The 27,545-nt window shown below is 40.2% G+C and overlaps 1 protein-coding gene across 1 annotated transcript in view; it reads left to right on the top strand.

The window, feature by feature from the left end:
* The window catches only part of KCNQ5 (potassium voltage-gated channel subfamily Q member 5), a 434,723-nt gene that overhangs the window by 354,106 nt on the left and 53,072 nt on the right, over positions 1–27,545 (top strand). Inside the window, exons 4-6 of the mRNA XM_032484438.1 lie at positions 7,986–8,161; positions 8,623–8,748; positions 21,277–21,387. Coding sequence (XP_032340329.1) covers positions 7,986–8,161; positions 8,623–8,748; positions 21,277–21,387 — 413 coding nt within the window. The remainder of the gene's footprint in view (positions 1–7,985; positions 8,162–8,622; positions 8,749–21,276; positions 21,388–27,545) is intronic.

The raw sequence follows: 27,545 nt of genomic DNA, 5'->3' as shown, positions 1-27,545 counted from the left end.
TAAAAGTGAGGCCACTGAAAAGAGCCCAAGGATACAGAACAAAAAGATGGTGAGAGAAATAGTCATCAAAAATGGAGCCTTTGTCCCATTTCTGTTTTGCCTAGAGATACAAAGTGACATGAGAAAGTGTAAGAGGGAAATTTATATTCGCTATTAGGGGAAACTTTCTGAGGCTCTTAATATAATTTACAAAAATTTTTAAAGCGTAAACTCTCCAGACCGTCTCTAGATGTCAAGCCGTACCCTCTCTGTGGTTTACCTCTGGAAAATGTTTCTCTCCTTACAATGACTACTTTCAAAGTGCTCAGCTGTGCTTTGTTTAATCCATATGATTTCATTCTTCCCATTATGATTTTAAATTAAGCCAAGTGTACTAAAATATACTTTCTTTTTTTTTTATTCTTTTTTTAAAATGCTATTTTTTTTATTTGGGGAGTAATTGGGTCTTTTACTTGTTTATTTATTTTAATGGAAGTACAGGAGATTGAACCCAGGACCTTGTGCATGCTAAGCATGTGCTCCACCACTTGAGCTATCCCCCTCCCCCACAAAATACACTTTTCAACAGGTGCATTATGTCGTGTAATTGTAGTGACAGAACCCAGCCTGTCAAGTTCAGATGTGCAGTTGAGCTTGCTTTGAGCGCATCTTTGGGTTCACCATAGGGGAACCTTGGATGTGAATCCCCACCTTATAATGACGGCTTTTCAGTTTTTCCATGGCCAGTCCCTTTGACACAGAGTCCACAAAGATCAATTTATAATGGTTTTGCTGACCAATACTGGAGCAGAGCTGGAGTCTACTGATTAGCTCTGGTACAGTCCCTCTGTGTCTCAAAGGTCACTTTGTTCAAATCTTTGCCATCTCCTCAAATCTCAGGAATTCATCCATAAATCATTGTAAGTGATTCAGTACAGTATGTGTGCCTACTTCCTAATACCTTATAAGCCTGTATTTCATGTGTTGAATGGGCTGCTTGTAGTCAATAAATATTTCCTCACTACTTCCCAACTAGTTCCCCTCTGTTTCTGCTGGGAGAAGTGTTTAAGAGCTCACGATTATATGCTTTTTTTTTTTCATGCACTTTGAAGCTCCTCCTTGTTTATTAGCAGTTCTATTTCTTTCTCTAACCTCATTTTCTCTTGATGTATCCATAAAAGTACCATTTGTTTTAATATCACTTTATTCCTGCTTTATTCTGCCTGCACGTCTTGCTTTCCTAAAAGCTGTATGCAATAACAATTTATTCTTGCTTTAGAACCACCTGCTTTTGCAACCTGTCCCTTTCTCCTCCCCCTACCCCCACAGTCTCCCAATCCAGGTCACTCTGATTTACTTTATCAGAGGAATGATGTCCCATAACTCTTCAGGATGCAACTTTGGAGTCAAGTAAAGGTCAGCTCAGCTGCTTAAGGATGTTGTACCTTGGTTAGTTGACCCCTGCAAGCCCCAGGTCTTCATTTGCAAGAAGATGCTAATAATTCTATCTACATCGTAGGGTTATTTGGAGGACTAAGTAAAATAAGGTATATCAGGTTTTCCCAACCTTGGCACCACTGACATTTGGGACTAGGGAAATCTCTTTTCAGGGAGCTGTTCTGGGCATTGTAGGATGTTTTGAAGACCCTGACCTCTGCCACTGGATGCTAGTAGCAACCCACTCCCCAGTTATGACAACCAAATATGTCTCCAGACATTGACAGATGTCCCCTGGGAGGCAGAACTGTCCCCAGTGACAATCACTGGTATACATAGAGCATTTAGCACAATGCCTGGAACAGAGTAGGAACTTGATAGATGTTTGCAGTAGATTGACGATCAGATGGATTAATGCATATTCATTTCTAATGCAAGTGTCTGATATGATGCTTGACCCTCAATTAACTGCTTAACACATGAGCAGATAAACAAATTAATCTGAAGCCAGTGGGCTTCGAGGGCTGTCTATAGTTCCTACATTATACAAAAATGTGCTATGTCCCCTTAAAACAACGCTCCTATGTTGCAAAAACATTTTAGACAATTAACTAATCACATAGCTTAAGCTTTTCTATCCAGGTTTTCCCCAGCTTCGTTGAAATTTAACTGACACAAACATTGTGTAAGTTTAAGGTATACAACCTATTGATTTGGTACACATATATACCTTCATTATGTCACATAATTACCATTTATTTTTTGTGGTAAGAACATTTAAAATCTACCCTTAGCAACTCTGAAGGATATAACACAGTACTGTTGAGTACAATCACCATGTATACAATAGATCCCCAGAACACAAGATTGTTTTGGCTGTTTAGGGTCTTCTGTGATTCCATACAAACTTAGGACTGTTCTATTTTTGTGAAAAATGCCATTGGACTTTAATGGGGATTGCATTGAATCTGTGTATTGCTTTGAGTAGTATGGACATTTTAACAATATGAATTCTTCCAATCCATCAGCATGGACTGTCTTTCCATTTATTGATGTTTTCTTCAATCTCTTTCATCAATGTTTTACACTTTTCACTGAGCAGATTTTTCACCTCCTTGGTTAAATTCCTTCCTAAGTATTGTATTCTTTTTGATGATATTGTAAATGAGGTTTTTTTTTCTTAATTTCTTTTCCTTAGATTGTTGTTAGTGTACAGAAACACAACAATTTTTGAATATTTCTTTGGTGTCCTGAAAATTTACTTAATTTATTTATTATTTCCAAGGGGGATTTTTTGGTTTAGTGTTTAGGGTCTTCTATAAATAATATCTTATCATCTGCAAATAGTAACAGTTTTACTTCTTTCTTTCTGATTCAGATGACTTTATTTCTTTTACTTGCCTAATTGCTGTGGCCAGGACTTCGAACACTATGTTGAGTAAAAGTGGAAAGAGTGAGCATCCTTAACTTGTTCCTGATCTCAGAGGGAAAGTTTTCTGTTTCTTTATCATTGAGTATGATGCTTTATGTGGGCTTCTTTTATGGCCTTTTTTACACTGAAGTACATTTCCTCTGTGTCCATTTTGTTGAGAGTTTTTAACCATGAAAGTATATGAATTTTGTCAAATGCTTTTTTTGCATCTATTGAGATGATTATATCATCTTTATCCTTCCTTTTGTTAATATGGTGCATCACATTGATTGATTTACAGGTGTCAAACCATCCTTGCATCCCTGGAATAAACCCTTCTTGATTGTAATGTGTGAACCTTTTAATATACTTTTAAATTCAGTTTGCTAAGATTTCATTAAGGGCTTTTACATCTATACTTATCAGGGATATGTAGTTTTATTTTCTTGCTGTATCCTTGTCTGTTTTTGGTATCAGAGTAATGCTGACTTCTGTAAATGAGTTTGGAAGTGTTCTTTCCTCTTTTGTTTTGTTTTGTTTGTTTTTGAAGAGTTTGAAAAGGATTGATATTTATTCTTTAAATGTTGGTGTAAGTCACCAATGAAGCCACCTGCTCCTGGACTTTTTTGTTTGTTGGGAGGTTTTTGATTACTGATTCTATCTCATTGCTAGTAATTGGTCTGTTCAGATTTTCTATTTCTTCATGATTCAGTCTTGATAAGTTGTATGTTTCTAGGAATTTACCTATTTCTTCTAGGTTGTCTGTTTCATTGAGATCTGTTTCTGAACGTTTATCATGTTCTTTTGTTTGGAATATATTATTCTGTTTCTTCATGTCCCTTGACTCTCTGTGTTAGTTTCTGTGCATTAGATAGAATAGCCACCTCCCCAGTTCTTGACAGACTGGTCTTGTGTAGGAGTTGAACATCATCAATGAGCCTAGCCTTTGCTTCTGGCTGTCTCTAAAACTGTTGTGTTTGTCTCACCACCTCCCCTGTTCTTTGTGTCTCCCAGGAGTTGAAGGCATGCCAAGACCCATCATGTCCCAAAGGGGAAGATTGCAGTCAGCTCCTTAGCTGAAGGGCAGTTGGAAGCTGGACCCTCCAGCAGCAGCTAGGAAAGTAGGTGATTAGACCCTGCCCAGGGAGAAAGTGGGCATTTTTACCTGTTCCCTCTGTACTGGGCCCAGTTATATAGCCATGGAGTAGGGAGGGGGGTTGCAGGGCTCCTGAACCCAGTAAGAGCATCTTCTTTCTTTGCTATAGTCCTCTGGGACTCCTGAATGCAAGTTCTGTTAGCTATCAAAGCCAGCTGATACGGGGGGTTTTCTCTCAAGCAGCAGCCTCAAAACCTGGGGAGCCAGATGTGTATTAAAGCTCCTACAGGGATATCCTGGCAACTTGGAGCAGGCTAGAGGGAAAGGGCAGGGGAAGTGTCCACTGGCTACTCTCCATATTTTGAACTGCAGTTACACACTAGATGCAGGTAAAGTTAGAAGCCTGACCATCAGGCAGTAGCATTTTTTTTTAATTGGGGGGGGGGTGATTTGATTTGCTTATTTATATTATTTTTTACTTAATGTAAGTACTAGGAATCGAACCCAGGATCTCGTGCATGCTAAGCATGCACTCTACCACTGAGCGATACTCTCCCCTGCCAGGAGCAGCTTTTAAAGCATGCAAATAAAATCCTTTCAAAAGATTGGGAGGTGGGCGTTTCTGCCTACACACTGAGCCAGGGAAGTGATAGATGATGTGGGGTGATGGCTGCTGTGGGGTGCTCACCCCCATTAACCAGCTTCTTTGCTACAGTCTTGTGGTGATCATGGATGCAGAGCTAGGTTTTTGGGGTTCCATCTCTCTGATGGGAGTCTTAAAAATTGGGGTGCTAAAGGTGAGATTCACACCATTAGGCTCTCAGGGGAAGCTGGCAGTTTGGGTTCCCCTTCATTTGTACAGCACTGGGATAGAAATGGGGTTTATGGTGAGAGTGTCTCATTCAGCCTTTCCTACCTGCCTTGATGGGAACATTTTTCTCCTTTGCCTACAATGTGTAGGAGCCGCTCAGCGCGCATCCCAATTCCCTTCAGAGGAAACTGCGGTTCCTCTGGTGTGTGTGGAAGGAGGTGTTCAGGAGTCTCCTGTGATGGTTTAAAGACCACACCTACCCAACTTAATAAAAGGTCAACCTTAGTGAGATTTGCTTTTTAGAAGCACTAATGGATGACGGCAGTGAATTATGATGTTGCAGTAGAAGTCAGTGCTGGTTTGGTTAACTTAAGAGTCTTTTAGATTGATGTTCCAATTATTAAGCCACTGAGGTGGCAAGAGAACAAAGCTCAAGCTACTTTTAAATATTTATTAACCCAAGTTGATTCTATAAACATTTATCAGATGCCTACCATGGTTCAGGCACTGCTCTAGATACTTATAATACAAGACTCGAACCTTGTGGAACCTCATGCAAAGTAACAAACTACAAAAATAATAAATATAAATTAAAAGTAAAGAGTATCCATAATTTCTAAAATATTAACCTAGGAAACATCTAGGTGGCACTGACACAAAATTCCAGTGGGTGACCGTAACCCAACCAGAAACATTTTTGTGACCGCGTTCGTTGTTTGCCATGTGGTTGCTCATTTTTTATTTCATTCTGATCTGAATTACAGTGAGGGTATTAAATCAAATCTGTGGTTCCCTTTGCATATTTTGTGACTTGAAACACTTAAATTATGATTCACTGTGTGCGTAATTTTTTTAATTGTCTCAGACCTACAGGATTCTTTTTACTTTGTCAAGGTTTTGTCTAATGAACTAACTCTGTAGCATCCTTTTTGCAGCTGCAGTGTAACAGCTCTATAGCTGATCTTTTAAAACTAATACATTTTGTGTGTGTCTCACTTTTTTCACGTGTACAATATCTGTAGAATGCCTGATCAACACGGTTGTTACAAAGACTGAAATAATATAACATTTGTAAGAAAAACCTAGAACTAAAGAAAATACCTCATAGGAACTTTCTTTCCATTTATGAACTTTGTGACTTTATTTTTTTTATTGTTGTCAGTTTACAATGTTGTGTCAATTTCTGATGTACAGCATAATGCTTCAGTCATACATGTACATACATATGTTCCTTTTCAGATTCTTTTTCACTATATGTTATTACAAGATATTGAATATAGCTCTCTGTGTTATGTAACAAAAACTTGTTGTTTATCTGTTTCATCTACAGCACTTAGTATCTGCAAATCTCGAACTACCAATTTATTACATAGTAAATTTAAAGTCTGTATTTTCTACACTTCTACTTATTTGCTTATTTCAACTACTTCTAATATTTTAACATAGTAAATAGGGAATCATACTTTTTTCTTTCCTTTGTACACTTGTGATGAAGCAGGATAACAATGAGAAATAAAAGCAAAATATATATTCAGCAGGGCCATTGAAGGAATGTCTTTTTGTCAACCACTTGTCTTGGGACTAAATCCCTCCAAGGTGAAAACAAGAGAAGTTTTCACACTTGATTCTTTTTTTCAGTTTTTTTTTTTCCTGATTTCAAAAGACAGTTTCATTGTTACAAAATTCCAGCACTACCAAAAGCAGTAACTTAGAAAGTGAGAAGTCCACTCATCCACATGCTCACCCCACCTCTCCTCCCCCAGAGAGAACGGTAGTGTCCTCTGTACACTCTCACGTGTTTTTCCTAGTTGTGGGATATATGTTTTGTTAAAATGAGAGTATGTTGTACATACTGCTTTGCAACTGAATTTTATTCACTTAATGTCTTTGGTGTCTGCATTAACATATGTAGTTCCTTTTCATTTATTATGGTTACAGAGAATGATAACTCAAGGATGCATTTGTGGCTTTCCATGTACCTAACCACAAAGTCACACCACGTTCAGATCCGACTGGAAAAAATTCCTCCAGCTGACCCTTGTGCTCCCAACCCCTGACCCTCTCTCTCCATGCCCTGACCTAGAAGAGACACCAGGAGAGTGGCTCAAAGGTCTTCTCAGTCCGCACCAGGGGACCAGACCTTTCTGCGTGCAGGAATGAAGGATGAAAACAGTCACAGAGCAGTTAACCCTGAGGAGCACAGAAACATGACCCAGGTGACACCCTTGAAGTGGAACTCATCTTTGGAGTGTGGACACCCTGCCATGCACAGTCCACTTGGAGCAGGAAGGACTTTTTATCTGACGATGATAAGGTCAAGCTGACTTATTTTAAAATGGCCGTAGGAGGCCATTCATTCCCACTTCCTTTCTCCCACTTCAAAGCCTACTTTCCACCTCTCAGATATTTACCACTGGAGCGATTACGTCCTCACTTACCTTTCTGTGCTTTCATTAGCTGCTCGCTCTCTTTTTAGCTTACAAAAGGGCAGACATTTTTTAAGCCAAATGTCAATATGCCAAACATTAAATATCTATTCCTGTGCAATGTACAGTATGTATAATTACATCTTCTATTGTAACAGATATAATATTAATTAATTTGAATACAAAGCACCCACATAATTGGCTCACCAGGTGTACAGAGGACTCTATGCAGAGAGAGTATTCAGCTTAGTTGAGGCCGTTGTTAAACAGTATATAAAGTTGCAGAGTCCACAACATATATGATTTTTTTGCAGGAAGGAGTGACGAGCTTCTTTGGCAAGAAAACAAGAGGTGTTTTTATAGGCAGTGGCACTTTCGTACCTGGACAGGCTGTGATGCCTCGCGGCATCAATCAGGGAGCCACAGCATCCGGGCTGAGACAGAAACTCCTTTCTGCCGACAGGAACAGCAGTGACATCAGGGTTGGGGGTCAGGCTGCCCCACAGTCCTCAGGCGCCCAGAAACACCCAACTTTCTGAGGGCCATTGTCCCATTCTTTGAAGGCTAAGTAGCAGGTGGTCCACAATTGCATAGGTAAAGCATAGGATGGCCAAGGGGTCAGAACTAAGATGACAGGAGATCCTGTTCTCTGCCTTTTCACTCTCCAGCCATCACACAGCCCAGGTAGCACCTTGCCGGGCTGGGGTTCAAGAACTGCTCATTTGTGCCTCAAAAAGGCCAAAATGACCCTTTCTCAAATACTGTTTTGGAAAATAAAACATCCTGGTCATGCTGCTGATGGCTGTTCCAATCTGTTTCTTTCAGATACCATTGTGCTTATCGCTTCAATAGCAGTTGTTTCTGCAAAAACTCAGGGTAATATTTTCGCCACGTCTGCGCTCAGAAGTCTCCGTTTCCTGCAGATCCTCCGTATGGTGCGCATGGACCGCAGGGGGGGCACTTGGAAGTTGCTAGGCTCAGTGGTTTATGCCCACAGCAAGGTAAGATTTGCGTTCCAAGTTACAGAGCAAGTTTTCATTTTGGGGGGGTTTGGGGTTTTTTTTTTTTAGCTTTTTCATTGATTGCTGTGGTGTTTGATAAACTTATCAAAACCGAACTAAATCTTTTCAGGAATTGGTTAAAGTCATTTGGGGACACAACGTGTAGTGGATTGTTTAAAAGTCATCATGATGTGTATATAGCTCAGTGGTAGAGCGTGTGCTTAGCATGTACAAGGTCCTGGGTTCAGTCCCCAGTATCTATATTAAAAAAAAAAAAAAAGATAAACCTAATTACTCTCCCTCAAAAAAAGAAAAAAAAAACTTTAAAAATAAATTAAAAAAATTTTTAAGTCATCATGAATATCCTAGATGTATGAAAATGAATTGGAATCATGCTTAGATATTTTTCCCTTTTTCAATGATTTTCACCTCTAAAAATCTTTCATTCCTTTTATATCTAGGAATTAATCACAGCTTGGTACATAGGATTTTTGGTTCTCATTTTTTCGTCTTTCCTTGTCTATCTGGTGGAAAAGGATGCCAATAAGGAATTTTCTACATATGCAGATGCACTCTGGTGGGGCACAGTAAGTATAAAAGTCTGTTATTTATTGGATGTTGTGAGATGTTTCCTTTGAATACAGGGCAATGATTCCTATGAGTGGTCTCAATAAAAAATATGAACTTCCTGAAGGGAGTTATACGAAGATATACAGCACCTAAAATTACCTGAAGACTTTCCCCATCTCACCCAGAGATCATCATATTGAGTGAAGTAAGTCAGACAAAGACAAAAGTCATATGATATCACATATATGTGGAATCTAAAAAAAAATGATACAAATTTGATTTACAAACCAAAAACAGACTCATGGACATAGAAAACAAACTATGACTACCAAAGGGGAAAGGGTTGGGAGAGATAAATTAGGGGTTGGGGATTAGCAGACAAACATTACTGTACATAAAATAGATGAACAAGGACCTACTGTACAGCACAGGGAACTATATTCAATTTCTTGTAATAAAAAATAATGGAAAAGAATCTGAAAAGAAAAACTATATATGTATGTATATGTAAAATTGAGTCACTTTGCTGTATACCTGAAACTAATATTGTAAATCAACTACACATCAATAAAAAAATTTTTTAATAAATTTTTTTTAGTTTTTAAAAAAAGTAAAAAAAAAAAGTCTCCCTGTCACTTAGGTCCAACAAAGTTAATTTCTCTTACAAATCATCAGTAGTATTTCTTGAGTACTAGGCTGTTGCCAAAGTAAAAACAAATTATTTTTTAATTGTGATTAAAATGTTGATAAGCTCATTTGTTTGTTTATTTTCCCTTTGTGAAGCAACAGTTTTAAACAACCAATTGTTATCTAGCTTTGGCACCCATCAAAAATTTTATCTGTGATTAAAGAAAAAAAATGGAATAGTAACTGAATGAAGGTTAGAAGAGTAAAATTATGGTACAAAAAGGGGAAAAGAGAAGAGTGGTAACCATCTGTGTGAGCAAAGATGACAGACACCAAATTTCAAAACTTCCCCCTCAGAAACCTCTTTTTCCTTTATACTGTTGTTAAATGATAGTTTTCCAAACAAATAAAAGTAAAATCTTGGGGGAGGGTACAGCTCAGTGGTAGAGCACGTGCCTGGCATGCACAAGGTCCTGGGTTCAATCCCCAGTACATCCATTAAAATAAGTTTATAAATAAACTTAATTACCTTTTCCAAAAAACAAACAAATAAATGCCATATTTTTTTGAAAGTAAAATCCTGACTCTAATACACATAGAAAATAACCATGTGCTAAAAATGTTATTTAATCTTTTTTTAATTTAAGTTATTATTAACAAAGGAACTTCTAAGATATTACAACCAGTTCAAAGGACTATCCAAAGAACAGGAACATAAAGATTAGGAATATTGAAGTGAATGTGCAAATAGAGGCAAACCTGGCTTCTTCCACAGTGCGAGAGGGAACTCAGCGAAACCTCCACTAGACAGAATGTGTTTACTTGTCTATAGACAAGAATGACTGTGCATTGCTCTTAGCTATCTGCAATTTACATAACTGTCAAATAGCTCAAAGGCCATGAAAGATGCAGAGCCCCATGAAACCTGAAACAGATAACACTGAAGAGAGTGCTCTAAACAACACGTAATTTTCCACTGAAGCAAAAGTTGTCTCTGCATTGTAAAGAATTTATAAAGTAGTCATTTACAAAACAGTCATAGGCATGTGCCCTAATAAGAATGTCATAGAATAAAGGAGTGCTTTATGCAGTATACAAACTGCATTTCTTTTTATTTTATTCCTTAAGGCATTCCAAAAGGGAGCTATATGAACATACAACAACAGCATTGATAGCTGTCTGAAGAACTTCCCCATCTCTCTGGTCCAACAAATTTGTCCTCTTATATCATCAGTAATATCTCTAGAGTGCTAGATTATTTCCAAAACTAAAATCTATTATTTTCTTAAACTGTGGTTAAAACATTGATCAGTTTGTTTTTGTTTTTTTAATCACTCTTTTTTTTCCTTCCAGTTTAGTTAAGACATAGTTGACATATAGCACTGTGTACTGTTTTTTGGGGGGTGGGTAATTAGGTTTGTTTGTTTATTTATTTATTTATATTTAATGAAGGTACTGGGGATCGAACCCTGCACCTTGTGCTTGCTAGGCTTGCAGTCTGCCACTGAGCTATACCCTCCCCTCTGTCTGTTTGTTTTGTGGAGCACAAACTTACGTTATCAGTTATTGTATTGTCCTATTGTGCTAATCATCAGAAGCTAGTCAGTGAGAACTAGAACCCTCGTCAAGATGATAATTTTCAAGGCTTGTATTAAGCAAAACTTGGTACATTTGCTGGCTGTATAGCAGCAATAAAGTGAATAAGAATTAGAAATATATTCATCTGAAGATTAAGATTTTTTAAGTTATTAGAGCAAATGTCCACAAGATTGTGTCATTGATAACAAAGCCCTCTATTGATTCAATAATTTGATTTCCAATGCCTCCCCACCCCCACAAGCACTAATAGCCATTTAGAGAGGAGAAAATTGGAAAACTCAAGAAAGAGCCGTCATCTGACAGCCTCAAAATCCCTTCTATATGTAGAGAACAAATGAAATTCTGTGACTCACAGTGGGATGAACTGTGTAAACTCTGTGAGCAAACAGGAGGCTTCCCTAGCCAGCAGGAGGGAGACAATGTATCATCCCAGGGTTCAAAGCAATGATCAGAGCTTAAGTTTAGTGTTTGCTTCTCTTTAGTAATTGTAACATGCTCGAAGGACAGAGACTCTCAGGTGCACCCTCTCCATTGAGATGCAGGTGTCCGCGAAGTCAGCTGGCGGCTCCGCCCCCTTCCTTCCACTAGTCTTACTTTCTTCTTATCACTAATCAGAACTGTTGTAATGTGTGTTCGATGGTGTGCAGGAAACTCTGAGTCTCCCTCTCACTGAGTCATCAGTTCATTTCTTTGTCCAGAATAACCCACGTTGCGGGTTTCCAAAGGTCATTGCTCTCACCTCATCTACTCATCGATTTCCATTTGAGTCATGGTGTTTTGACTGAAGCTTAATCTGTACTTAACAGGCTCTTTGAATGGCCTAATTATGTCTAATTTTTTTTTAAACCTAGTCTTCATTGTGGTGGTGGTTTCATGGGTGTATACATCTATCAAAATTCATCAAATTGAAAAAAGATTTAATTTTGAATACAAGAATAAAAATCTTCTAAGATGTCATCATTCTAGGAATGAAAAAAGGCCTTGTTGGTCCATAGGGGGGTCTGTTGATATTAACTAACTCATTAATGAAATCGTCTAAAGCCTAAAAAGACACAAAAAACAAACAAGACAGCTTATTATTTCTATTCTTTATAAGAAGAACATATACTAGGTCTCCAATGTGAAGTAAAACAAATTTAGAATACTAAACCTTTAATTATAGACCCTAATGAAATATATCTGGATACTTTTTAGTTAAAACTGTCTGTACTGCACGTGAGGGACACCTTCCTAACCATGGAAGTATCCAGAACAAATAAGGAAATGAAAGTGTCCTGAATTGGAGTGTTTATCAGCTCTAAGCTTTGGTGAAAAAAGGAAATCCCCATTTATTTAAAAAAAGAAAGTGTCTACATAAAGTATAAAACCACAATTTGTGGTCTATCATTGCAGTGTGCCAGTGAATTCTAAACATTAACTGCCAAACTCCATCCATTAAGAAGATGCTGAAGGCTGTCCCCAAAGCCAACTTTTAGAGGAATACACAGTAGGACTAGTACTGCTCAAATCCAATAGCAATTCAGAAAACTTTTATCTCTGAAAATAACTACATACTAGCAAACAATAGTACTCAGCTCATCGAGTGGGATAATTGGTATAAAAGGCCTGTCACTAAGACCATGGCAGATGCCCAATCAAAGATGGTGGCTACTGTTCATACGGACATCACTGTTGTGGATGGAGATGGAGTCACCTTTACAGCGAAAGGGACAAAGAGCTGTATCCTTCCTGGTGGACCCACAGCTTAAGCACAGAAGGGGCTCGGGAACTGGGGGTTTCAATGAAAAGAGGTTCTGGGCTCTGAAGTAACAACTGAAGAGGCATTGATGACAGAGGAAGTGGAGGAGGGGCTGAGGCCCCAGTAGCTACAGCTGAAGAAGATCCTCTGATGGCTGGGCGGAGCACCATTTAATGTCATTTTTTATCATCATCCTCCTCCTCTTCAGTTGCCTTAGGTTTACCCTGAGACGGGAGGATATAGCTCAGTGGTAGAGCGCCTATTTAGCATGTGTGAGGTCGTGGGTTCAATCCCCAGTACCTTCATTAAAAAAAAAAAAAAAAAAAGAAAAGAAAAGAAAGCTTCTGAAGTAATTTAAGAGCAAGTTTTCCTGGCGTTATTCTTTATTATTATCTCCCTCTTTCCTGTTATTATTTTCCTTCTTTTGATTTGCTTTAGGATTTATTCTGAAATAATGTGAGATGTGGTCCTTCTGAAGTAATTTTTCCTGGTAATGACCTATTCTCGAAAGCCTGTTTGTCATCTTCCTATTTACCACTATTCCTGTGATGAAGACAGTGTTATGGGTTTTTTTTTTTAAAAGATGTCCTACAGCAGCGGATAGCATAAATCGACTCCTGAGTAAGCATCTGAATGCAGCCTCCACCAGAGACCACGTGCTTGAAGTGATTACTTCAGTCATGTAGAAGAATGGAATGTCAGCCAGTTAGTCCTAGAATTCATGCTAAAAATCTTAGAGTCTTTCTCCAAGCAAACCATTTGAAAGACTCTACACATAGTGTGCACTCATAGTGTGCACTCAACAGGGTGTACAGCCCATATAGATGCCATGAGTCCTGTCCCCCTGCAAAATCTAAGAATAAGAAGTGGTACAAATTTGTGGAAAGAGCAAAGATACCCTTGTTCTTGATAATACCAGTTGCTCTTCTGAGAATCAACTCCCCTTAGATTCACCAGGACAAAATGTTTTCTGCAACCTCATATAAGCTGCTGTTTTCTGACTCAGTGGCCAGTACAGTAAATAAAAGTTAAGTATTTCATACCACCAGTGCATTACCTGGCAATATCAAAGCCTTACTTGGGCTATGAGATAACCAACACACCAGTTCCTAATTATTCAAGAATACTATTAACTACCAAGCAAAACTGAGACACACATGCCCCAGCCACTGCCCACCAAAACAGCCTGGCTATTATTAACCTCTACCAGTCCCATGCCTACGTCAATGGCGTGTATTTATAGAATATATTGGTCCTAAGTGTCTCTGGGAGATTCTTTCCTAAGAAGAGTGTTTCTTTAATATTGTCATCTCACACGTGACTCTGGATACTTCTGTAAGCGTTATTCCATAAGTATTAGTCCATAAGCATTATTCCACATTATTATTCCATATTGAAAAACACAGAATTACAGTCAGGAGACCTGGGTTCCAGCCCCATCATTGTGATTTAGAGGAGGCGTGATATTAAGCAATTATTTAATATCTCTATAAAACTGAGAAAGTGGTATTACCCAAACACAAAGTGGCTGTGTGTATTTAAATGAGATTAGGGCATGTAGATGTACTTTGCTGAACACAAGACAGATGTTAGTCACAACTATCATTACTTTTTGTTTTTAACAGAAGCACTGGGGATTGAACCTAAGACCTCGTGCCTGCTGAGCATGAGCTCTACCACTGAGCAGTACCTTCCCCTCTCCTATTATTACATATTTGACCATGAGCCTGGAAGAACAACATAGCATGCTAATGCCTGAGCTTCCTGCCATGGCAGAACCCAAATTGTATGATGCCACCACTGCAGGAGTTTCTGACGTTTGAAGATCAAACGTCTTTCCATCCTACTAGTTCAAGGCAACCAAATTTCACAGTTAACTGCACAGGTTCTGTGACCACTCACTGTCTGAAACTAGATGCTCAGGAAGTGGCCCAGAGAAGAGAAGAAAAGCAAAGAAGAGGGGAGGGGAGGAGGGAGGGAAGGGGAGCAGGAGATTGTTGACCACTGTCAACATGACTCATCCTCCCTTACAGGGCCCCCTTAGGATCCCCATGCACTGTTGGTAGGAATGTAAATTGGTGCAGCCACTATGGAAAATGGTATAGAGACTCCTCAAAAAAAGTAAAATAGAACTACCACATGATCCAGCAATTCCATTCCATTTCTCTGGATAAATATATCCAGAGAAAACAAAAACACTGACTGGGAAACATACATGCACCCCTATGTTCACAGCAGCATTAGTAACCAAGATACAGAAGCAACCCAAGTGCCCATCAACAAATGACTGGATAAAGAAGATGTGGGGGATATAAATATAATGGAATATTACTCAGCCATAAAAAAGAATGAAATCTTGCCATTTGCAATAACACGGATGGACCTAGAGGATATTATGCTAAGTGAAATATGTCCGAGAAAGACAAATACTGTTATGATTTCACTTACATGTGGAATCTAAAAAATAAAATAAATGAACAAATGTAACAAAACAGAAACAGAGTTACAGATACAGAAAACAAATGGGTGATTGCCAGAGGGCAGGGGATTCAGAAAGGAAAGAAACAGATAACGGAAACTGAGAGGTACAAATTTCAGTTGCAAAATAAATGAATCAGAGGCATGAAATACATAGTGTGGGGAATACAGTCAATAACTATGTGATGTCTTTGTGTGGTGACATCGTAACTAGACTTATCATGGTGATCATTTTTAAATGTTATAAAAATACCAAATCACCATGTCATGTAACAGTAACTAACATAGCTCTGTAGGTCAATTAGACTTCAAAAACAAACTCATAGAAAAGGAGATCTGATTTGTGGTTACCAGAGGCAGGGATTGGAGGCAGGGAAGACTGGACAAAGGTGGTTGAAAGGTACAAACTTCCAGTTGTAAGATAAATAGGTACTAGAGATGTAATGTACAACATGATAAATATAATTAACACAGCTCTGTGTTGTATATGAAAGTTGGTAAGACAGTAAATCCTAAGTTTTTATCACAAAATTTTTTTTTCTATTTCTTGAATGATGTATCTGAGATGACAGTGTTCACTGAACTTACTGTGATTATCATTTCATGGTTTATGCAAGTCAAGTCATTGTGTTGTACACCTTAGACTTACACAGTGCTGTATGTCAATTACACTCTACACTGGAATTTGACACAACATTGTAAAATGACTGTAACTCAATAAGAAATGTTAAAAAAAAAAGAAGAAAAAAGAAAATTAAATAAATAAAATTAAAATTATTTTTTAAAAAGGACCCCCTTAGGGGGAAATTATGCTGTGCTACGAAAATCTACAAATACTATATTCTTAACTTGTTGACATGAATACATTATCTATAAACTACTATTCATAATTACATTCTCAAAGCCAGGCCAATAAATATTTGTTGATTTGTTGCTAAAAGAAAAGAAGGAAGGATTCATAGCTTCTGGTCTCAAATTAATTCTGCTATTGAAAATAAACAAACAAGTAACTGTAGCCTAACCAACGTCTGAATTATAATCTGAACACAGCTTCTACCATCCCATTAAAAAAGAAAATCAAGCGGTGGGGTTGGGAGGTACAGCTCAGTAGTAGAGCACATGCTTAGCATGCATGGGGTCCTGGGTTCAATCCCCAGTACTGCCATTTAAATAAATGAATGAATGAACAGAATTACCTTAACACACACACACACACACACACACACACACACACACACACACACACTGACACACACACACACAATGTTTAAATAAATAAAAATTTCTTAATAATCAAGAAAGCTTGGACCGGAATTTGCATTCATTTCACACTATTATTCCTGAGGAAGAAAGTCTTGATTGCTGAACATTCTGAAGTGCCTGGAGCCTACCTCTGATCCTGTGGCTACAATTACACCTTTATGCCAACATTTGCAACCCACAGACTTTTGGAAACTATGTTTTCTTATCTGCATGACTGCAATGGAACAGATGGGGCACAAAAACAAAAATGTATCTGAGCTGTTCCCATCTGACAAATCACCTTCAAGTAAACAGCCCAACTGGAGACACCACACAAACGACCAGCACAGCTGAGGCCAGCTTCCTGGGACCACAGGTTGAGTGGGCCAGTCCCCAGGGTCCTGATATGTCCTGTCAGCCGCTTCTACCAGCGTCTACCTGGAGTCATCAAGTCTGACGATGAATGGTGTCCTCCTGCTCAGTGGAAGTACACTCTGCCTAAAACCACACGAAAAGAGATATCCAAATTCTCTTTAATTCATCTTTTAATTTTTTTAAGTAAATTCAATGGATGGACCTAGAGATCATCACACTAAGTGAAGTAAGCCAGGAAGAGAAAGAAAAATACCCAATGCTATCACTTATATGTGGAATCTTAAAAAAATGACACAAATGAAGTTATTTACAAAACAGAAAGAAACTCAGACATAGAGAACAAACGTATGGTTACGGGGGGGGGGGGCGGGAAGGTAGGGGAGGGATAAATTGAGAGTTTGAGATTTGCAGATACTGCTATATATAAAATAGATAAACAACAAGATCCTACCATACAGCCCAGGGAACTATATTCAATGTCTTGCAGTGACCTATAATGAAAAAGAATCTGACCAGTGATTTGGAGACCAGTCGTCCCCTTTGCAGCCATAAGAACTGAAACCATGTGCTCTCCAGGGAAGGCACCACTCCCCTCCCTGGCACAGAGGGAGACAAAACTGCATCCTCGTGCCAAATCCCGGCCTGGTCACTAAAGGTTCCCACACTCTCAATCAAGCGACACTGAGCGACTTCAAAATTAGGTGGAGGGAGTGCTGGGAGCTGGAAGCCCAGAGCAGACAAGGCGGGAGGAGTCTTTGCCATCCCCAGGGGTACCCCCGGGTGTGGACTAGGGTCCACAGCACCTCCTCTCCCCCACAGACCACCTTGCCTTCCGGGGCAGCCCTGAACTCAGAATGAGGGCGCAGGCGCTCTTTGCCTGGACTTCTTACCGGGACTGAGCTCATCCTCACTTTGCTGTCCTGTCCTTCCAGGGTCGAGTCAGTTGTTTAGCATTAAACACCCTCTGAGCGTTGGGCGGACTAGAACAGCTCAGATGTAAAACTAAAATGTAACGCAAACCATGAAATGTGGCATTATTGCTGTGACCAAACCGTGAAATTTCTCCTTCCATTCATTATTATTAATAAACCACTGTAAAGGATTAAGCTATGTTGCAGGAAAAGCACAGTAGATTAGACTCTTTCCCACATATTTAAGATTGGGAACCTATAATTAAACTAAGCCAGGAGTATTGTGTTGTTGTTGTTGGGGGGGAGGGTAATTAGAATTATTTATGTATGTATTTAATTGTTTTAATGGAGACACTGGGGGTTGAACCCAGGGCCTCTTGCATGCTAAGCATGTGCTCTACCCCTGAGCTACACCCTCCCACCAAGCCAGGAGTATTTTTCTCTGCAGCCTCAAGCAGTTCCTTAGAGAATTCCCTACAAATGCTGCTGGTGACATCTTACTAACTTGGCTGCTGTGTTCTACTACCAGTTCCTTCTTTTCATCCTCAAATGAGTCTCCTCCACCCAGGAGGCCTCTTGGTTCCATGCTAGGCTCTATCACAGGGTCCCTCTCACACTCTCATGGCCCAAGACCTTCCCCTGTTCCAAGCCTTTCTCTCCCCACAGATGGTCCTGCCTTCTTCCCTGGGATTGAAGGAGACTGTCCTGAGCATTCCAGTTCCACCCTCCACTCACACTGTGTCTACATCTTTGATGGAAGGGCTGTCCTTTCACACTACCAAGGCTAATCTCTCCGACTCTATCCTGATCCTACATCCCCTGCCTCCTTGGGTACCTCACCCCATCAGACAGCCACCAGCCCTCCCCTCTTCACAGTAGGAGGAATCACATAAAATGGGACACCGAAAATGCCAAGGGAAAACCACAAAAGGGAGGAGAGAAGAGAGATTCTAGGGAGGGGTGGTCAGCTGAGCTGAGTGGAACACTTCCAAAGGGTCTAGCATCATGGAGTTTATCTCCCTCTACCATTTCTGCCTCTCAAAATGGCACCCCTTCTTCAAAACCCAGATGAGATAACAGGATTGAAACAATCACTTTCTTAGAAATCACCAGGGAACACCATCTGTGTCCAGTATCTTTTCTTAATCCCCTTTCTCCTTGTTTTCTGTGAGCCTGTGACCTCAGGGACCACCTGGTCCTTTGGGGAACACTCTCTCCTCCATTGAGTTTCCATTTATATAACACACTCCTAGTCCCCAGAGTGTATCCTTCTCTGGCTTTCCCTTCCCTCCCATCCCTTAGAGATCTGTGTTTCCTGAGGGGGTGTCCCTGTTCCCCTTCTTTGTACCCTGTGCAGCCTCATTTCATCACAAAGCCTCTGCAATCACTTTGTGCCCATTTCCAAACCCCAAACCTCAGGCCAAACCCAGTCGCTCCCACAGCTCGAGCTCTGATTCTTAATTCCTTGCTCGACATTTCTGGATCAGCATCACACAGACATTTTAAAAACCCTTATTTGAAAACTGAAGTCTTCATCTTTGCTTCAAAAACTTCTCTTTCTTTTAATATTTATTTTTTTCTTTTAACTGAAGGATAGTTGATTTACAATGTTGTGTTAGTTTCTAGTGTACAGCATAGTGATTCAGTTATACATGTATGTTCTTTTTCAGGTTCTTTTCCATGATAGGTTATTATAAGATATTGAATATAGTTCCCTGTGCTGTTCAGGAGGTCCTTGTTGTTTATCTGTTTTACATATAGTAGTATTAACCCCAAACTCCTAATTTATCCCTCCCTTCTCTCTCTCTTTAGCTTATTTTTATTTCTGCTGCAACCGTCTTCCCACTTGAAATTTTCAAGCCATGTTGATTTAGTCTTCCTCTTCCTCCCAGACAGTTCCTTAAATGCACTTCGGTTGAACTTCCCAGACTCATCTCTCTCCTGTCCACTTTCGGATGATCCCCTGGGTGCTGTGCTGACTCAGCCACCTGATCACTCTTAGGATGGAGCAGAACCTCAGTAGGTTCTACAGAGGAGCTGGGACCCTGTTCTAAGGAACGTGGGCAACCTGGAAGCAGCCTGACCGTGGGAGAGATGTGATCCAATGATCACTTTTCAAAGACACCCGGATCCAGTTCCAGCACAGCTAGTTAGCCTCCTCTCCCATTAATCCTCTCCAGACCCACCAGGCTCCAGCCCAACTGAACAGACGCTCCCAAACCTACTCTATTTCATCTCACTGTTTCCTTCCCGAGGTCACCCTCCTTATCATTTTTGCCTCTCAAAATATTACCCCTCCTTCACAGCCTAGGTATGATGCCATCTCCCCCATAAAGGGGCTTCAGCTCTCTAAGCTAATAATAATCTGTCCTTCAAGGAGAGGAGGGCATAGCTCAGTGGTAGAATGCATACTTAGGCATGCATGAGGTCCTGGGTTCAGTCCCCAGTACTGCCATTAAAAATTAATAAGTAACATCAATTAAAAAAGGAAAGAAATATGCTGTATGACATCATTTATATGAGAAATCCAAAAACTAATAGCAATAATAATGACACAAATGAACTATTTATTATTTATAACGAAGATGATTGATTTCTTGAATATGTGTAAGCACATTTGATTGTCCCTTATGATTGGATTACTGCATTCTGTTGATTCTTATTTTGTGGTTGGCTTTATTCCTTTGGTAACTATGTAAGTTTAAAAAGTTAAAGCTTTATTGACACAATATTGTAAAATGACTATAACTCAATAAAAAAAAAGTTAAAAAAAAGTTAAAGTTCTAATCTGTTCTTAGAAACAATGATCAGTACATACATGTAAACTTAAAAAACATGTGCAGTGTACTGTGTATATGTATCTACATGCAATATAATGTGTATGAGCAGTCGAACTGTAATAATTCTACCTAATAAAACTGAAAAAGAAAAAAATGCAAGTTAAATAATTAAATAAACCTAATTAACCTCCCACAAAATAAATTTTTAAATAATAATCTGTTCTTTGAATTCACACAGTAGATTATCTATGCATTCATCATAATACCTCTCTTGTCTAATTTTGTGTTTCCATGAACTGTGTGTGACATATCTCCCTTCTGATACCATGAATAGCTCAGGATGGGAACTCTGTACGTCTTGTTTTTATTCCACTACAAACCAAGACACGTACCTTGCACACAGCAGACCTTCAGGAAATGCCTGCCGAGGTCATAAACGGGCAGCTTTAATTCATGTAAATGATCGTTCTGTGTTCTGATCCAGTCCTAAATCCACGGTGTTATCATTTCTGTATCACTGATGGTATCCACTTACTTCAGTGACCTTTCTTGGGATAACATTTAGAAAAGATGGAAAACTGTGTTGTAAGGGAGTAACAAGTATGTAGGTTATTCCCTTCCTTAAACAAAGAGAAGTTCTGTTATGCGTCATGGAAAATTAAAGCATGGTAATAAAATGCGCCAACAGGACTGGTTGAATAATGATTTAGTGGAAACGTTGCATGCCTCCTGTTCGTGGGCCCTCATGTTCCTTCCCGGCACTTAAGCTGCGCGTCCTGTCTGTTTTGTTTGTAGATAACGTTGACCACAATTGGATATGGAGACAAAACGCCCCTGACCTGGCTGGGAAGATTGCTCTCGGCAGGCTTCGCTCTCCTGGGCATTTCTTTCTTTGCACTTCCTGCCGTGAGTATCTTTGCAAAACTAAAGCACTTTCGCTTCCATCTTAGAGGTTTATTAGCACGCACTTTCACAGACTGGGGTGCCCTGGAACGTAGCTCTTATCGTTTACAAATATGGTTTTTCTGCTGTGATCTTGACTTTTCTATATATAGCTAGTTGGATAATTTATCAAATACGATCTTTTCTTGGAAACACTCAGCCCGAGAGTTCTATACCAGCCAGGTCTTTAGGACCAAACAGTAATTCAGACAGCATCGCCTCTCAGTCAGCCTGCTACTAATGTGATGAAAGACGTGTAAAGACGTAAAGATACCTTCTTTTGAAATTGATGGCTCCAATTTGGGGGAGGAGGTGTGGGCTGCTGAGGAAACGGGTGATCGCAAGTGGAGTATTTACCTCTTCAGACCCATTTGAGTGGAAAACATGGCAGTTTACAGTGTTTTATGTGTATCAGATGATTTATTCTTCGTGTCATTGTCTTTGATTTTTGTTAATGGCCCACCTCTGAATCTTACCGGAATGAAGAGAACATTTATCTTCTCTTAATAATCTCTTCTGATTATTTGCTCTTTAATGGATGAAGCTTGTTTTTCTTTTTGTTTGTTTGTTTATTGAAGTACAGTCAGTTACAATGTGTCAGTTTCTGGTGTACAGCACAATGTCCTGGTTGTGCGCATATATATATATTTATATTTGTTTTCATATTCTTTTTCATTAAAGGTTATTACAAGATATTGACTATAGTTCCCTGTGCTAGACAGAAGAAATTTATTTTTCATCTACTTTATATAGAGTAAAGCTTGCCTTTCTGATTGTTTTATCCTCCTGTGTCTTCAAAGGAAGTTGGTCAAAATATTACAATTTGCCTCCATCCCCAACTCTCACTTTGTCGGAAAATAGCCAACAAACAGGAGTATTAGAACAGAGGCAGCATCACGCTTAAGAACAGTAGCCTCGGTCTTGGTCCAGACACAAGCTGACGCAGGTCACGGCATCTGCCCAGCAGGGACCGCAGCACCACCCCCCACAGGAAGCCCATAGAGAGGGGACTTTCAGCAGCACAGCCCTGTCCATGAGTGCAGAGGACATTCCTGTCCTCCCCATGGCTGGTGTTCAAGTCCACACTCACTAGCCGGTCGTACCCCAGGCCACACAAGACCAGCAAAGGGGCTGAAGAGACCATGCCTGACCTGAGCATCAGACCTCAGCTTGAATTCTGGTTTTGTGACAGGCCACCTACGTGTGACTGTATTTGTTTACTGGAGCTGCCGTAACAAGGTAGCAGAGACTGGATGGCATGGCTTAAACAACAGAACTGTATGGTCTCATGGTTCTGGAGGCTGGAAGTCCAAAATCAAGGAGCCGGCAGGGCTGGTTCCTTCCAAGGGCTGCAAGAGAAGGATCTGTTCCAGCCTCTTCCTTTGGCGCGTAGATGCCATCTTCTCCCCGTGTCTTCACATCACCTCCCTCTGCCCACATCTTGGTCCAGATGTCCTCTCACAAGGACACCATTCCTACTGGATTAGAACCCACCCTAATGACCTCACTGGAACTTAACTACCTCTGCAAAGACCTTCTTTCCAAATAAAGTCACACTCTGACATCCTGGGGATTAGGACTCCAACTTGTGGCTTTGGAGGGACACATTTAGCCCATCACAGAAACCTGGGGGCATTTCTCTGTCACCAACATGTGGGAAGAATTATCACACCTGGAAACATTCTGTGATGACCAGTGAAGTAATGAAGTCAAGTGCTGGTCACGAAGGAAACTTCCACAAAGTGTTATTTCCATTTTCCTGTGTGAATCTGGGAATCTGTGCTTCCTGTTGAAAGACCACAAAAGGAACGAGAGACAAAAAGGCATCTCACACAGAGTCGACAGAATCATCAACCTTAGTAATCCAGAAAAGAGCAGAAACCCCCTTAATAACCAGGTTCGCTACGGGAAATATCTTTAAACAACAAGACGCAGTCGTGGGCTTTTTCCCCCAAAATAACAGCACCAGACACCTGCTCCTGTTGTGTTTATACCTCTTCCGAGGCCACACACATAACAGACCAGGTGGTCCCTCAAGAATGACAAACAAGGAAGGGGATGACATTTAGACTGTTCAAGCCGGCAACTGTGTGTGTGTGTGTGTGTGTGTGTGTGTGTGCGTGCGCGCGCGCGTGCGCTCACAGGAGGGCTCCTTGAGGCTAATTCATAACCTCTTCCTAATTTAGAGAAAATTCTGATAAGCTGAGCTCTCTAATCTCTCAAGTCTTGGAAGATTGTAAACAGCAAATCTGGAAGTAGGTGGACAGAAGAAACACTACAACAGGAAGAAACAGTGGAGGACAAAGTACAGAGAGAATCTGTAAGAAGCAAGCAGATGTAAGAGTTCCAAAGGTGTAAAGACTTGGGGCCAGCCCAGCGTGAAGGGCGGTGCCCCCGCCCCAGGAGCTGACTGCACCCAGCACTGCAAACACCCCGTCTCTGTAATGAACTTGGGACCATCCCGGGGAGGTTAAATCGTGTGGCTCTGTTAGGTGGAAGGTCAGAGACTAAGAAGTCATTCCTGGAAAGGTTTCCCAGTAAAGTGATTACAATTTTCACATGCAAAGTAAATTAATATATGTTGGAAATCTGAAAATCGTGTTGGCACAGAGTAGAACGTTCCCTAACAATGCCAGGAAAAGTAGACTTGACTGTGGGTCTTTCCACTGCAACCTCCCACTGGGTGCTAAGTTCTTACTTATTGAGTGAGGGACTCAGTGCTTCATGTACAGCTTCAGGTGGCTGGGGATGCCATACGCACCCGCTGGCCAGCAGTGTTGTCTGACTGAACTTTAGAGGAACATATTGGCATGCTGAGAAAGTTGGAGGTGGACTGTGGGCCATCCCTTTCTGAGGTTCCTTCCCACCAGGAGACCCGAGGACCGAGAGAGAAGAACCTTTCCCCATCTTTCCCTCAAAACAGAAGGAGGCTTCTGCACATCACAGAGCCACGCAGACCACAAGATCCAGGCTCCACCAGGGTCCCCTCCTCTGAGGCCCACTGCATCTCTTGGCCAGGGAGAACACAGAGGCCACCCAGCCCTGACGTTGCCCCGAGGGACAGGCCTTTGTCCACAATGCGACGCACCCTTCCTTCCTGCTAAGAGCAACCTCTGTCTAGCCTGTTTGCCAAGTACGGGGTGTAAATAAGCTCTTGGAACCTGGAAGGTGACGCAGGATCAACATCTTGAATGTTCAACAAGACATGCTCTCAGGGGGAGGGTACAGCTCAGTGGCAGATAGAATGCAGGCTTAGCAGGCATGAGGTCCTGAGTTCAATCCCTGGTACCTCTATACAAAAAAAAAAAAAAAAAGACACGTTTTCTTCCTACTCGTTATTTATGCAGGACTTAGCAGAGGACTAAAACTTAAAACCTAAAAAAAAAAAGAAAAAGAAAAAAATTTAATAAGATTAAAAAAATAAAACCTAAAAATTTAAGTTATCTGATCTTGGGAAATGAATAAAAACAAAACTCAGTTTCTGAGAATTTGTATCTATTGGTATTGACATTTGAAGGAACAGTACGTAAGTTATGTTTTTCATATACGTACTTTTATAACTTATGGGAGATATATATATGACCTAATAGACTTTATTTTAGCAGACCTGTATTTATGTGTCTGAGCTATGTACTAAGAGGGGTGGAAGAAAATTGGATTGGAGCCGGGCTGAGACGATGCGCAGACCTGTTTTAATAACTGTTGTGATGTACAGTCTGGCTCAAGAGATATGGAGCAAACATTTGCCATCTACTAGTATCTGTTTCCAAGCAATGCCAGTGTGACTTTCACCACATTTTAAATTGTTTGGCAGGCCCTCAGTTTGCGGTACGCAGGGTCTGTCTTCATTTTCCAACAGGGACTTAACCCTGAGCCTCATATTTATGTAATGAGTGTTCACAAATGGTAGCCATTGCTGTAACTTCAGAGTCTACAAAATCTAAATTATGCTGCATACGAGCAGATTATACACATACACACATGTAATGTAAATACATAATATACATAATATAAATATATGCTGTACATTCTGCTGCTTCATCATCTCTTACGTGTTTAAACTTCATGAAAAATGGCATGAAAAGGAAGATAAATAAATCTCTCCTAAATGATCTTAAGTAGCAGGAAGAAAAATTTAGGAGTTACGGATGACTGCAGTTGACTTGGATTTGGGAATGGAGGGCCATTTTTATAACCTCTAAATGGAGGGAAATGTTGTTTAAATCTACAAATAAGATTCTACAGACCAGGGTTTCACAAAGCTTAGTTTGCTCGGTCATCACCTGTGTGAGATGTGGGGGGAGGGTAGAGCTCACGGTAGAGCACGTGCTTAGCATGCAGGAGGTCCTGGGTTCAGTTCCCAGAACTGCCATTAAACATAAATTACTGTGTATATGTATTTACAGGCAATGTATTGTATATGTACAGTCAAATTGTAACAATTCTACCCAATAAAACTGAAAAAATGAAAATAAATAAATTCACTTAATTACCTCCTCCCCAAGACAAAAACCACCTGTGTGAGAGGAAAATCTCGAGACAGTCACTGAGAAAGAGAGATGGCAACAGAACCCCTGGTGTATTTTCTAATTTCATAGTGCAGGCATTCATCCTGATTAATAATGGAATAGATCACTGCTCACTAACAGCAACAGTACTACTGTATAACTGTATTATTAAACATAATTGCATTATTTATTATCTGGTCATTGTCACAGAGGTACTAGGAATTGTGAAATCTCAAGATAAGAAGGAGGGTTAAAGGTTATCCGGGGCCCGAAAATATCCTAGCCAAGTTGTCACCCACTGAGACTTAACACGTCCCAGGGACGAGAGACCCACCACCCCCTCAGGCAGCCTGTGCTGTCTTTGAGCAACTTCAAGGATATAAAGAAAAGAACAACCACCATTCCTTACCTACGGCAGATACTGACTGAGAGCTTATAAGATACCCGTTTCTAACCTAAGGTTTAGGCTCCTTGAAGTTTAATGAAAAGCTCATAATTTATAGCTAGCAAGTCACGTCCCAGACTTGAAAGCAGATGCTCCACATCCCATGCCAATAAAGTGGAGATTTACAGCCCAGCCCAGAGACTGAATCTAGCAAACTCCAGAAGCCAAGCTCACCTCGAGGCTGAGACGAAGCATCTTGATTCCACAAGCTCAGACCAGAGCAAACTGAGAAGAGGGGCAGAGCAAAGAGCCAGAAGTTTGGCAAAACAAGATGATAGGCAGAAGGAGGCAAACCAGCCAACAACAACAACAACAACAAATATAAACACGGGAGGAACATGCTGATCTTACTCAGCCCCAGATCTGAATAGATGAGCCAAAACCAAAAGGTAAGGAACACCACGAGTGTGAGATTGGAACCCAGGAGAACAGGCGTGTGCTCCTGTCCTCACTGTCCAAACAGGCAAAGTGGAAAATGTTCTATGTCTCCAAAACCGAGTGTGTGTCTCATCTGGACAATGGTCCTTCCCCACTTTTGCTTTACTTTGGTAGGTGTAGACTTAGAGCATTGTGGAAGATTAAACTGGTACAGGTTTAAACACTCCATCTCCCATCATTTCATGAATGGGAAATATAAAATTTAGTGGTGTCATCAAAGTGCTAGGAAAAACTTCCATGTCCACGTCGACAAGACATTAACATTAGCGAGTCCTGAATTTTAAATCCACCTCTGTCAGTCACTGGATACGAACATTCTCTCTAGTTTAGACAAAAAGAAATGCTGGAGAGATTTGCAGATACACACTACTATGTATAAAATAGATAAACAGCAAGGTCCTACTGTATAGCACAGGGAACTATATTCAATACCTTGTAATAGCCTTTAATCGAAAAGAACATGAAAAGGAAAACATATATACTTGTAACTGAATCACTATGCTGTACACCAGAAATTAACACAACATTGTAAGTCGATTATACTTCAATTAAAAAATTTTTAAAGAAATGCCAGAGAGGCCAAGCCAAAAAAAATTCTTTAAAAGGGTCATTTTCATTTGTAATTAGTGCCTCCCACTATTCCAGAATAGACTGTCATGGCAACGCCTGGTTGATTTCCTAAAGAATACAATTTGTTCCATTTCTTACCGGACAAGTTGCCATTGGCCAAT

Source organism: Camelus ferus, chromosome 8 (assembly GCF_009834535.1).
Source record: "Camelus ferus isolate YT-003-E chromosome 8, BCGSAC_Cfer_1.0, whole genome shotgun sequence".
NCBI lineage: Eukaryota > Metazoa > Chordata > Mammalia > Artiodactyla > Camelidae > Camelus > Camelus ferus.
This window is presented reverse-complemented; position numbering and strand designations above follow the sequence as displayed.